Below are 13,417 nucleotides of genomic sequence, written 5' to 3'. Positions count from 1 at the left end.
CCCTCCACCCGAGGGTTGCTCTGGGGGACTCTGGCCGCTAGGCCACGTGACCCTCCACCCGAGGGTTGCTCTGGGGGACTCGGGCCGGGTTCCAGACTCTTGCCGTTAGGCTGCGTCCCCTTGAGGCAAAGGGGATGTCATAGACTTTGGCCACTAGGCTATACAGCCCTGGATTAAAGGACCAGTTGACAGACGGTGGCGGATAGTCCACGCCGCCCGCAACCTTAGGGGCGTGGACTGTCACATATGGGAACAAGTAAATAACTTTTCCTTAACTACTTTCTCCACATCACTCATGATTTTATATACCTCTATCATATCCCCCCTTAGTCTCCTCTTTTCCAAGCTGAAAAATCCTAGCCTCTTTAATCTCTCTTCATATGGGACCCGTTCCAAACCCCTAATCATTTTAGTTGCCCTAATGATTCCTAACATCCTGTTTGCTTTTTTGACCGCCTCTGCACACTGCGTGGACGTGTTCAGAGAACTATCCACGATGACTCCAAGATCTTTTTCCTGATTCGTTGTAGCTAAATTAGCCCCCATCATATTGTATGTATAGTTGGGGTTATCTTTTCCAATGTGATTACTTTACATTTATCCACATTAAATTTCATTTGCCATTTTGTTGCTCAATCACTTAGTTTTGTGAGATCTTTGTGAAGTTCTTCACAGTCTGCTTTGGTCTTAACTATCTTGAGCAGTTTAGTATCATCTCACTTTTTACCCCTTTCTCCAGATCATTTATGAATAAGTTGAATAGGATTGGTCCTAGGACTGACCCTTGGGGAACACCACTTGTTACCCCTCTCCATTCTGAGAATTTACCATTTATCCCATGTGAGTTTTGTACTTTCTCCACAACACACGTGTAGCCCCCTCCTGCCCCATCTGAATCATCTCCGTGCAAATACCTTCCCCCCACAACCCCTGCTGAAATGGGGGCTCTGCTCATTTCCCACCCATCTCCCCGTTGCTCTGTGGTGTCCCCACTTCAGGCGCTGCATCCCAGTGAGTTCCATAGCCGCAGCTGGAGCCATCACTTCCCATGAGCCTCCAGGCACAGCTGGGTCTCCAGGGTGAGGGAGGGATGCCCCGTCCCGTGACGATCTTTATACTGAGGCTTTGTCTACACTGGCAACTGAATGACAAAACTTTCGTCATTCAGAGTTGTTAAAAAAACACACACACACGAAAGACAAAAGTTTCGCTGGCGAAAAGCGCTGGTGTGAGCAGCGCTTTGTTGGCAGAAGAGCTCTCCTGCTGATAAAGCTGCTGCTGCTCATTTGAAGTTTTTTGTCAGCAGGAGAGCTCTCTCCCGCTGACAAACAGCAGCTACACTGTGCGTGTTTTAGCAGCTTGGCTGTAGTGGCACAGCTGTGTGCCTAAAAGGTGCATAGTGCTGACAAAGCCTAAGTCCCAGTCTCCCTTTGGCTTCATTCCAAATGTCTCGTCTGCTTGGTAATCTCTAGTTTACTGATCCACCATATTTTTCAGAAACATTCTCATATAATCTTTAACCCACCCCATTGGCCCCAGACACTGACCTTTCTCGCTCTCCAGTTCAGATCGCAGCGTCTCTAGGGCAGTGGTTTTCAACCTTTTTTCATTTGCAGACCCCTAAAGATTTTGAATGGTGGTGCAGGCCCCTTTGGAAATGTTAGACAGAGTCTGCAGACAAGCTGTGGTCTGTTGTCCACAGGTTGAAAACCACTGCTCTAGGGGGAGAAAAGGGAGAGAGGTGAGAGTCCCCTGTCACATTTATGGGAATAACCCTTACATCAGTTAATGTAAGTAGCCCAGACACTGACCTTTCACGCTCTCCAGTTCAGATCGCAGTATCTCTAGGGGAAGAAAATGGGGAGAGATGAGATTTCATTCCATCATGCTTATGGTGAAGTTCCTATTATTGTTTAATGCAGCTCTGCTGTAGTTATGAAATAGAGAAACAAAGGGAGAGACACAGACAGGTCCATCTGTGGAGGTCCCTGCACCCCCATCCTGTGCCAGCTCCTGAGCTTGTGGGTAGTGACTGTCCCCTGATCCTAGTGATACACGGGAACAGCTCCCTGTAAGGCTAGGTTCAGTGGGAGGTGGCCCAGCTAAGAACAGGGTGGAGGTGTCTTTCTTTAGCTGGGTGCTAAGGTCAGCATGAGCCAGAGAGTGAGGTGTGGATGGGCCCCTAAAGGCATCGCCTCTGAGATCAGTTCTTTCCTCTGGGACCTCATCCATTTGGTGTCAGCCCTGGGGTACCAACACTGCTGGAAATGGAGGTCATGTCATGTTTGCCAGTCACTGCTGAGCACAGCCTGAGCGAGAGCAACTTGTGCCCAGTGTGAGCAGCGTGTCAGACCAGCCGTGCAAATCCTGAGTGTGTTTGTGTTATTACAGCATCCCAGCCACAGCTCACCAGTGCAGCTGGTGTGGAGAATTCTCTGAAAAGCCCAGGGAACAAGACAGTGACAGTTAATTGTTCTTGATTTTTTAGTGGTTGGAAATGAGCCCAACATAGCTCTCTCTGGGCACATAGACAAATTTTACATACAACTTAAAATGAGTTAATCTTTGGCACCTAAACATGGACTCAGAGCACATATTGTATCTGTTAAAACCATGAACTAAACCAGTTCACACCTGGTGCTGACAGAGTGTGTAGCTGACAGTTCTAAAGGTACAACATCCAGTTCCAACTTTCACAAGTACAAAGCACAAGTAAACAGCACAGCTCCTCTCTGCTTCTCTGAATTACCTGCTTCCGTCCCCACTGGGAAATCATTGTAACAGACATTTCCCCTTCCCAATTCTTCTGACACTTGCAAATTTCTACATAAAGTTTACAGCACTTCAGGTGCTTTGGGTGTTTGCACATTTGGTGCCCATTAATTTAAACAAAAATTGAGTATTCAGATCCCTAAGGCAGCTTTGAATACCCCAGCTCCCTATAAACGCACAGATCACTGACCAAGAAATAGGACTGAGTGGACTTGTAGGATCTAAAGTGTTACATTGTTTTATTTTTGAATGCAGTTATTTTTTGTACATAATTCGACATTTGTAAGTTCAACTTTCATGATAAAGAGATTGCACTACAGTACTTGTATTAGGTGAATTGAAAAATGCTATTTCTTTTGGTTTTTGCAGTGCAAATATTTGTAATAAAAATAAATATAAAGTGAGCACTGTACACTTTGTATTCTGTGTTATAACTGAAATCAATATATTTGAAAATGTAGAAAACATCCAAAAATATTTAAATAAATGGTATTCTATTATTGTTTAACAGTGCAATTAATCATGAGATTAATTATGATTACTTTAGAACCTACAAGTCCACCCAGTCCTATTGGTTGTTCAGCCAATCGCTCAGACAAACCAATTTGTTTACATTTGCAGGAGATAATGCTGCCTGCTTCTTTTTCACAATGTCACCAGAAAGTGAGAACAGGTGTTTGCATGGCACTATTGTGGCCAGCATCACAAGATAGTTACATGCCAGAAGCGCTAAAGAGTCATATGTCCCTTCATGCTTCAACCACCATTCCAGAGGACATGCATCCATGTTGATGATGGGTTCTGCTTGATAATGATCCAAAGCAGTGCGGACCGATGCATGTTCATTTTCATCATCTGAGTCAGATGCCACCAACAGAAAGCTGATTTTCTTTTTTGGTGGTTCGGGTTCTGTAGTTTCTGAGTCTTGCTCTTTTAAGACTTCTGAAAGCATGCTCCAGACCTTGTCCCTCTCTGATTTGGGAAGGCACTTCAGATTCTTAAACCTTGGGTCGAGCGCTGTAGCTATCTTTAGAAATCTCACATTGCTACCTTCTTTGTGTTTTGTCAAATCTGCAGTGAAAGTGGTCTTAAAATGAACAACATGTGTTGGGTCATCATCTGAGACTGCTATAGCATGAAATATATGGCAGAATGCAGGTAAACAGAGCAGGAGATGTACAATTCTCCCCCAAGGAGTTCAGTCACAAATTTAATTAATGCATTATTTTTTTAACGAGCGTCATCAGCATGGAAGCATATCCTCTGGAATGGTGGCCGAAGCATGAAGGGACATATGAATGTTTAGCATATCCGATAAATAAATACCTTGCAATGCCTGCTCTCACTTTCCGGTGACATTGTAAATAAGGAGCAGGCAACATTATCTCTCATAAATGTAAACAAACTTGTTTGTCTTAACGAAGAAGTAGGACTGAGTGGACTTGTAGGCTCTAAAGTTTTACATTGTTTTGTTACTGAATGCAGTTATTTAACAAATAATCTACATTTGTAAATTGCACTTTCACGATAAAGAGGTTGCACTCTGGTACTTGTATGAGGTCAATTGAAAAATACTATTTCTTTTGTTTTTTACAGTGCAAATATTTGCAATCAGAAACAATATAAAGTGAGCACTGGACACTTTGTATTCTGTGTTGTAATTGAAATCAATATATTAGAAAATGTAGAAAAACATCCATAAATATTGAATACATTTCAATTGGTATTCTATTATTGTTTAGCAGCGTGATTAAAAGTGCGATTTTTTTTTAATTGGAATTAATTTTTTTGAGTTAATCGCTTGAATTAAGTGCCACTAATCGAAGCCCCAGTATTTTTAGTAAAAATCTGGGACAGGTCACAGCCAATAAACATTCATGCAAGCCCGCAACTTGTCCCTGACTTTTACTAAAAATACCTTGAGGGGGGGGGGACTAAGACTGTGAGCACTGCCAGGGGCTGACTGCAGGCAGGGGCCGCTATCGCTGCTCCGTGTCTCTGTGACAGAATCATATCCTTACGTATGACATTTGCTGCAGGTGAGCACTCTATAATGTTTAGAGCAGGGCACAAAAGTTTAGTCATGGAAAAAAGAACAACTTTCTGAGTGCCCACATCTCTTTAGGATTAAACACACATTTCTGGTACTAAGCACAATACTTTGACAGGAGACTGAACTCTTCTGGTGTTGGTACCATAATCTGTTTTGATACCGATCTGGCCCTCATTACCATCCCCTCTGGGCTCCTCACAATCCTTAGTGTTTTTATCCTCACAACCCCTCTGGGAAGTAGAGCCCAACTACTATCCCCATTGTACAGATGGGGACCTGAGTCACAGAGGGACAGGATTTCTAAAGGGATTGAGGCACCCAAAGACTCTGATAGGCACCTAGTAGGATTTTCAAAAGCAACTAGGCACCTAACTCCTATTGAAATCAATGGGAGTTTGACACGTGGGCATGTCCAAAAATCCCACTAGGTGCTAATCTGCATCTTTAGGCACCTACACAGCTTTAATAATCTGTCCCTAAGTGACTCACCCAAGGTCCCACAGCACATCTGTGGCAGAGCAGGCTAGTTCTGTAACCACTGGACCATCCTGCCTCTCTAATCTCGTGATCTCAGCCTGAGCATTTGCACATGAAGGTATGTGACCAACCCCCACCTGTGCAGTCTGAACACAAACCCGGAGAGCCACCAGCACCGCCACCATTTGAGCTAATGCCCCAACTCCCGGAGATGCTCACATGTGTACGTGTGTTCTTGAGACTGGCTGTGCATCCTGAAAGAGCACACACACACTGTGGGGGCAGGGAGTGGGGAAGGGGATGGCTCGAATGTCCTTAAATGTTCAAAAACCAGGTGGTACAATTGTTTTTGTTCAAAATCTTGTGATATTTTTTTATCCAGTCTCGTTATGTATTTGGACTTGACTGACGAGTTATAAGTGTTTGGGGTGGGCACTGCTGAATATGAGAGTGGCGTTCATTTACCTCTGAGCTCCTGCAGTTGAGTAGAAATGGCTTCCTGTTCCTGAACATTCACATTTTCACTCCTAAAGAGAAGAGATTTTCAGCTGTTCAGTGCAGTGATGCTGCAGTGCATCAAACAGGAATGTCAGGGGAAATGACAAAGGCAAATGCATGTACAGTACCTGCTTGATGTTCTTGTCTCCCTCTGAAAGGAGAAATGGAGAAACTGTCAATAATTTAATAAAACCAAGTGAAAAAACATTCAGTGACCATTCCCCATGGGTATGCCATACACTTTCAGACACAAAACCCTCTTCCCATCAGGGCAATCCCATTTCAGAAGGGTAAATTACTAGCTATCCCTAGGTATTTATGAATTTCATTCATGTGAGCAAATACAGTAACTCCTCACTTAACGTTGTAGTCATGTTCTTGAAAAAGCGACTTTAAGCAAAACAATGTTAAGCGAATCCAATTTCTCCATAAGAATTAATGTAAATGAGGGGGTTAGGTTCCAGAGAAATTTTTTTTTCACCAGACAAAAGCCTATATTATATATATGTATACAGACTATAAGTTTTATACAAACAATTTAATACTGTGCACAGCAATGATGATTGTGAAGCTTGGTTGAGGTGGTGAAGTCAGAGGGTGGGATATTTCCCAGGGAATGCCTTCCTGATCAATGATGAACTAGCACTCAGCTGAGCCCTCAAGGGTTAACACATTGTTGTTAATGTAGCCTCACACTCTACAAGGCAGCACGAATGGAGGGAGGGGAGACAGCATGGCAGACAGACACACACACAGGGTGTGTGTGTGAGAGAGAAAGACACGCATTGCCCGTTTAAGTACACTGACCCTACTCTAAGTACATTGCCTTTTTAAGTAGATCAGCAAGTTGAGACAGCAGCTGCTGCCTGCAAGCTCCCTCTGTCCTGTCCTCCCCGCTCTATGGAGATGGGGTAAGCAGGGGACAGGAGTAGCGGGGAGGGAGACACCCTGATATTAGCCCCCCCCCCGCACAGCAAGCAGGAGGCTCCCTGGAGCAGCTCCAAGGCAGAGGGTAGGAGCAGCACATGGCAGTGGGGGAGGGACAGCTGAACTGCTGGCAATTGATAGCCTCTTGAACGGCTACCGCACAGGGAACTTAGCGGAGCGTGGAGCTGATAGGGGGGCTGCCGGTTCACCCTGGTTCCAAGCCCCCATCAGCTCGCTCCAACGGGCTGCTCTTCCTGCAAGCAGTGGACAAAGCAGGCGGCTGCCAAACAAAGTTATAAGGGAGTATTGCACAACTTTAAATGAGCACGTTCCCTAATTGATCAGCAACGTAACAACGTTAACCAGGAGAACTTTAAGTGAGGAGTTACTGTAATGTAGCTAACTTGTTCAGCCCTCTACGGCTACAGTTTGCTAAACCCACTGCCATGCACCTTTGTCAACCACAAAGGGTTACGCTTCTGTATGGAGCAGCATTAGCCAGAATAAGTGATAGATTCACAGCTGATAAGGCCTGAACGGACCTTTCTGAACTTCTGGTCTGACCTCCTGTTTTTGAGCACAGTCCAGAGAACCTCCCCCAGAGATTCCCACAGCATCAACTTGTGGCTGAGCTAGAGCAGGTCTCTGAGAGATGCCCAGCAATGATTTAAAGACTCCAAATCATGGGGAACCCACCACACAACCCTTGGTAAGTTGTTCCAATGGTAAATCCCCCTCATGGTAAAATATGTGCACCTTACTTCTAGCCTAAATCTGTCTAGCTTTGACTTCCAGCCATTAGATCTCACTCTGCCTTTGTCTGCTGGGTTAAAGAGCCCTCTCCCAGACCTGGCTTCCCTCTGCAGGCTAATAAGATTAAAAGGCAGAAAAAACATCTCTTAGTAACTAAAACAAGGAACTCTGACTCTGCTATTGGCATGAGAACGGAGCTTAGTGAAGAATTTCTTAGACAAAAAAGATTGGTCCATGGAGCTCAGACAATTCCATACAGTAAAAGGGGAATATATTGAAGGGGAGATGCTCTCAGAGCAAGAGAGAACATCACCCACCATATGCCAGAAGACAAGGCTGGAGAGAGAGAAAGCAGGAGGGTCTCTGCCTTGCCTGAGATGCTGACCAGACCTCAGAGTCATATGTCTACACTAGAAGGGCTGCGGCCACTCAGCTCTCCTGATACAGCTGTGCCACTGCAGCGCGTGAGGTGAAGGCGCTCTGTGTCGATGGGAGAGAGCTCTCCTGTTAGCATAAAAAACCCAACCCCAGGAGCGGCGGTACCGATATCAGTGTAACTTATGCCACTCACAGGGGTGGAATATTCACACCCTTGAGCAACACAAGTTTTGCCAACATAGGCTGTAGTGTAGCCATAGTGATAGAAGGGGTGCGAGCGGACACAGAGGATAGGGGGCAGTTTGTCTCAGGACTGTTCGTTATTTTGTGTAGCTCTGTAACTCTCTCTGTGCTGTCTTAAAAATACAAGTGCCAGTGGTTAAGAAATCCTTTGCTAAGCCTGTGTTCCTGGCTCGCCTGACACATTGTCCCTGAAGGGGTCAATCGCGAACTCAGCGTGCCCACAGTGAGCTGGAAATCTGCCAGAGTGTGTGTAACCAAGTAGGAGCTTGGGAGGGCTGCGGCTCTGGGTCTGGGGTTTCAGACAGCTGGGGTGCGGAGGAGCACATCCCAAAGAAGGGGGGGTAGACATGCAGGGCTGGCTTTAGCACATGCGGGGCCCAATTTGTGGGGCTTGTACTCACCGGGCAGCGCCGGGCGCTCCGGCCAGCGCTCTGACTGGGGAATCGTGGCCGCGGGACTTGCAGCGCTCCAGCCGGCGCTCCGGCCAAGGGAGCGGGGCCGCGGGGTTGCTGGGCTCCAGCCAGGGGAGTGGGGCCACGGGGTTGCTGGGCTCCGGCCGGGGTAGCAGGTCCACGGGGATTGTCGTGCTCTGGCAGGAGGAATGGGGCCACGGGACTTGCTGCACTCGGGCCGGCGCTCTGGCCGGGGTAGCAGGGCCATGGGGTTGCTGGGCTCCGGCCGGGGGAGCGAGGCCGTGGGGATTGCCGCGCTCTGGCGGGAGGAACGGGGCCACAGGACTTGCTGCGCTCGGGCCGGCACTCCGGCCTGGGTAACGGGGCCGCGGGACTTGCCGCGCTCTGGCTGGGCGCGGGGCCCTCTTAGGCGTGGGGCCCAATTCGTGGGAATCAGGGGAATCGGCCTAAAGCCGGTCCTGCAGACATGGGGTCTGCAACTGGGAGTGCAGCTGAGAGACCCAGAGCTGAAGTCTTAGAAGCACATGGGATCCTGTGGTTAGGTTCAGTCACAGCAGACTGGTATCTGTCCAGAGAGGGGGTGACACAGGGCCCTGAAGGGATTTAATTAGCCAACAAAAACACCCCTACCTTGGACTCGTGGGCAGCCTTTCCCATGGGAATCACAGTGTGAGAGCTGTGAGCCGGGGATCCTTTGCAATCCTCACAAAGGGCTTTGACATCCTTCTTACAGAACCATGTGAGCTCTTTGCCATGTTCCTCACAGACGTTCCCTTCCCTTCCCCTTTGTCCTGGCTTTAAGCCCCATTGTTTGATGGACTGTATTATGCTGCCCAGAAGCGTGTTGGGCCTGAAGGCTTTTTTCTGGAACGTTTCTCCACACTGAGGACAGGCGGCTGTCTCCACTCCCTCACAGCGCTGGCTAATGCAGCCCTGGCAGAAGTTGTGCCCACACTCTATAGTCACTGGGTCTGTCAAATGATCCTGACAGATGTAACAAAAAGTATCATCTAGCTCTCTGCCAGCTATAGACATTGGGGCCGGGGGTTCCTGACCCTCAGCCTTATGTTTCCCACTCCCTGGTGGAGCAGGTGTCTCCATGGCTGCTGGGCTCTCAGTCTGTCTGTCTCCTTCCCCTGCACTGTGTGTTCTGCTGTCACTGGTGGGAGGTGCCTGCTGCTGGCCTCTGCCCTGCTCCGTGCAGGGTGAGGTGAAAAGAAGGGAGGGGCCTGGAGAGGAAAGAGGAGACGGAAAACAGAAAAAAGGGGACAAGGAACTGACTGGGAGAGGAGGAGGAATGACAGTTTGAAAGGGTGGGAAAGCAGCTCTGCCAGACACCCCCTCGCCAGTGAGCAGGAGCTGGGAGGGGTTTTAGCTCCGTGTTTGGCATGGGTGAGATGGACCCTGGAACACTGCACCAGGTTCTAATGGCCGCATTTTGGAAAGAACATTCAAAAAGAGTGGAGAGGGTACAAAAAAGAGCCACAAATGTGATCCGAGGGCTGGAGAAAATGCCCTACAGGGGCAGAATGAAAGGGCTCGATCTGTTCGGTTTATCAAAAGGAAGAGAGAGAGGTGACTTGATCATGGTGTTTATGTGCCTTCATGGGGAGAAAATCCTGGTCATTAAAGGACTCTGTAATCTAGTGGAGAAAGGCAGGACAAGAACCAATGGCTGGAAGCTGAAGCCAGACAAATCCAAATGAGAAATAAGGCACAAGTTTTTAACAGTGCAGGTGATTAACAAATTACAAAGGTGGTGGATGCTCCATCCCTTAATGTCTCCCAGTCCAGACTGGTGCCTTTCTGGAAAGACGCTTTAGTGAAACACAAGTCACTGAGCTCAGTAACTAGGTGACCTTCACTGGCCTGTGTTATAAAGGTCAGACTAAATCTAATGGTCCCTTCAGGTTTTAAAAACTAGGAATCTGTGAATTCCGGCAGGACTGAGATCATCCGAGGTCTCAGTGCTGGAGAAAGAGTATCAATAATGTTACACTACGTAGGCTGTGGGTAAAGTGTGCTCATTGCCAGGAGCTTTCCTGCAGGAGGACGATAGGGAAGAGAACCCATGAGTTTGAGGGTCTGAGACCAGCCTAGTGCTTCCAAGGGAACAATGAATGTTCCACTGTCCTCTGTTTACACTCACTTTCCATCTGATTTTGATTCTGGGTTCATATTTAGAATAAAACATTGACCATTACACTGTGACCTGAACCAACAAGAACACTCTGTTATTCAGTAGTGCTGGGGCCTGGTTTTCTCTGCTCCTAAGAACAGACAAATAAGTGTGGTCAGCGCTCACAGCCCAGTTTGGTTTATTGTTTCCTCATCCTCACTGCCCACAGTTGCTCTAGGAGTCTCTGTCACTCACGTTACATCTCTCATATAGATTGTGAGCTCCCTGGGCCAGGGATGTATCTATGTTACACATCTGTGATAGGTTCCTAGGTGCTAGTATACCATTACTGATAGTTAATAGCAGAAAGTGGGGGAATAAACAAATGTGTTGGGCCCGGGCTGGCTCCTTCATCGTTAAACCCACTCAGAGTAACACAGCATCACTTGCCCCTCCTGAATTCCCCAGAGAGGGGCCCCAGGCACAAATGTGGACAGGGGAGCTGGCTTAGGTTGAAGGAATGTATTAGAGGGAATTACAGAGCTCCTGAGGACAGACATGATTTCCTTAGCAAAGATTTGATACGGTCTCTCGCAGTATTGTTGCCAGCAAGTTATAGAAGTATGGATTGGATGAATGGACTATAAGATGGATAGAAAGCTGGCTAGATCATTGGGCTCAACGGGTAGTGATCAACAGCTCAGTGGACAAGAACCTGGATATGAGTCAACACTGTGTCCTTGTTGCCAAGAAGCCCAACGGTATATTGGGCTGTATTAATAGGAGCATTGCCAGCAGATCGAGGGAAGAAATTATTCGCCTCTATTCGGCAATGGTGAGGCCAGATCTGGAGTATTGCGTCTAGTTTTAGGCCTCCCAGAGAAATGATGTGGACAAGTTGGAGAGAGTCCAGTGGAGGGCAATGAAAATGATTAGGGGGCTTGGGCACATGACTTATGAGGAGAGGCTGAGGGAACTGGGATTATTTAGTCTGCAGAAGAGAAGAGTGAGGGGAGGATTTGATAGCAGCCTTCATCTACCTGAAGGAGGTTCCAAAGAGGATGGAGCTAGGCTGTTCTCAGTGGTGGCAGATGACAGAACAAGGAGCAATGGTCTCAAGTTGCAGTGGGGGAGGTCTAGGTTGGATATTAGGAAACAGTATTTCACTAGGAGGGTGGTGAAGCACTGGAATGGGTTACCCTAGGGAGGTAGTGGAATCTCCATCCTTAGAGGTTTTTAAGGCCCGGCTTGACAAAGCCCTGGCTGGGATGATTTAGTTGGTGTTGGTTCTTCTTTGAGCAGGGGGTTGGACTAGATGACCTCCTGAGGTCCCTTCCAACCCTAATCTTCTATGATTCTATGATTCTACATCCATCACAGCATATCAGGGGAACAGGAGAGGGCAAGTAGCTATTAGCTTGGCTGTAATAGGATCATAGATCTCCAGCTATACCCACTGGACCTGCTGCCTCTGTCTAACCCATTTCTAGTAAGGTTGTACTTCAAATGCACAAATACAGAGTCGGGATAATTTTCTTGGCAGCAGCACTGCTGGGAAAGATCTGGGAGTTGTGGTGGATCACAACCTCAACATGAGTCAACAATGCAATGCTGTTGCAAAAAAAGCAAATGCAATTTTAGTTTGCACTAACAGAGGAATAGCATGCAAGTCATGGGAGGTGATAGAACCACTCTACTCAGTGTTGGTTAGGCCTCAGCTGGAGACTGTGTCCAGTTTTGGTCACCAATGTATAGAAAGGATGTGGAGAAACAGGAAAGGATCCAGAGGCGAGCGGCAAAGATGATCAAATAGGCAGCAGGTTTAAAACAAATAAAAGGAAGTATTTCTTCACACAACACACAGTCAACTCCTTGTGGAACTCCTTGCCAGAGGATGTTGTGAAGGCCAAGACCATAACAGGGTTCAAAAAAGAACTAGATAAATTCATGGGGGATAGATCCATCAATGGCTGTTAGCCAGGACAGGCAGGAATGGTGTCCCTGGCCTCTGTTTGCCAGAAGCTGGGAATGGGTGACAGGGGATGGATCACTTGATGATTCCCTGTTCTGTTCATTCCCTCTGAGGCACCTGGCATTGGCAACTGTCGTAAGACAGGCTACTGATCTAGATGGACCTTTGGTCTGAACCAGTAGGGTCATTCTTATGTTCTTATGTAAAGGGATGGAATGCAGCCATCTGAGCAAAGGCTGAAGGGACTGGGTCTGTTTAGTTTAGGAAAGAAGAGATTGAGGGGGGACATGATAATCTTCAAATACTTGACAGGCTGCCATAAAAAAGCTGGAGAAAAGTTGTTCTCTTGCCACAGAGGGCAGGACAAGGGGCAATTGGTTCAAACTACAGCAGAGCAGATTTAGATTAAATCTCAGGAAAAAATTCCTAACTGTAGGAACAATAGGGTAATGGAACAGATTGCCAAGGGAACACGTGAAAGCTCCATCACTGGAGGTTTTCAAAAGGAGGCTGGGCAGCCATCTCTCTCGTATGGTTTAGACACAACAAATCCTGTATCTGGGCAGGGGTTAGACTAGATGGCCCTTGTGGCCCCTTCTAATCCTGTGGTTCTATGATTCTATGATTCTAACAGAAAACACACATGGTGACAGCGCAACCTTCCACACCCACACCAGCTGCCCCCATCCCATCTCTTCCCCTGGACTCTGCTCTTCCTTACTCCTACTGAAAGTGGCAGCTGCTAATCAAGACACACATGTTACAGCTCAGTATTAGCGCTTGTGCCCCCAGCGTCACATATCCCTGCTGAG

The 13,417-nt window shown here is 47.2% G+C and overlaps 1 protein-coding gene across 1 annotated transcript in view; it reads right to left on the bottom strand.

Annotated features, from left to right (window-relative positions):
• LOC112124708 (E3 ubiquitin-protein ligase TRIM21-like) overlaps window positions 1–9,549 on the bottom strand; it is a 26,527-nt gene extending 16,978 nt beyond the window's left edge. Inside the window, exons 1-3 of the mRNA XM_026662258.1 lie at window positions 9,145–9,549; window positions 8,503–8,690; window positions 5,768–5,841 (exon numbers count right to left, since the gene is read on the bottom strand). Of these exons, the coding sequence (XP_026518043.1) occupies window positions 5,768–5,841; window positions 8,503–8,690; window positions 9,145–9,549 (667 nt within the window). The remainder of the gene's footprint in view (window positions 1–5,767; window positions 5,842–8,502; window positions 8,691–9,144) is intronic.
• Between the last annotated feature and the right edge of the window lie 3,868 nt (window positions 9,550–13,417).

This window comes from Terrapene carolina, unplaced genomic scaffold, assembly GCF_002925995.2.
Source record: "Terrapene carolina triunguis isolate 2854851 unplaced genomic scaffold, T_m_triunguis-2.0 Scaffold25049, whole genome shotgun sequence".
NCBI classification, from domain to species: Eukaryota; Metazoa; Chordata; order Testudines; family Emydidae; genus Terrapene; species Terrapene triunguis.
This window is presented reverse-complemented; position numbering and strand designations above follow the sequence as displayed.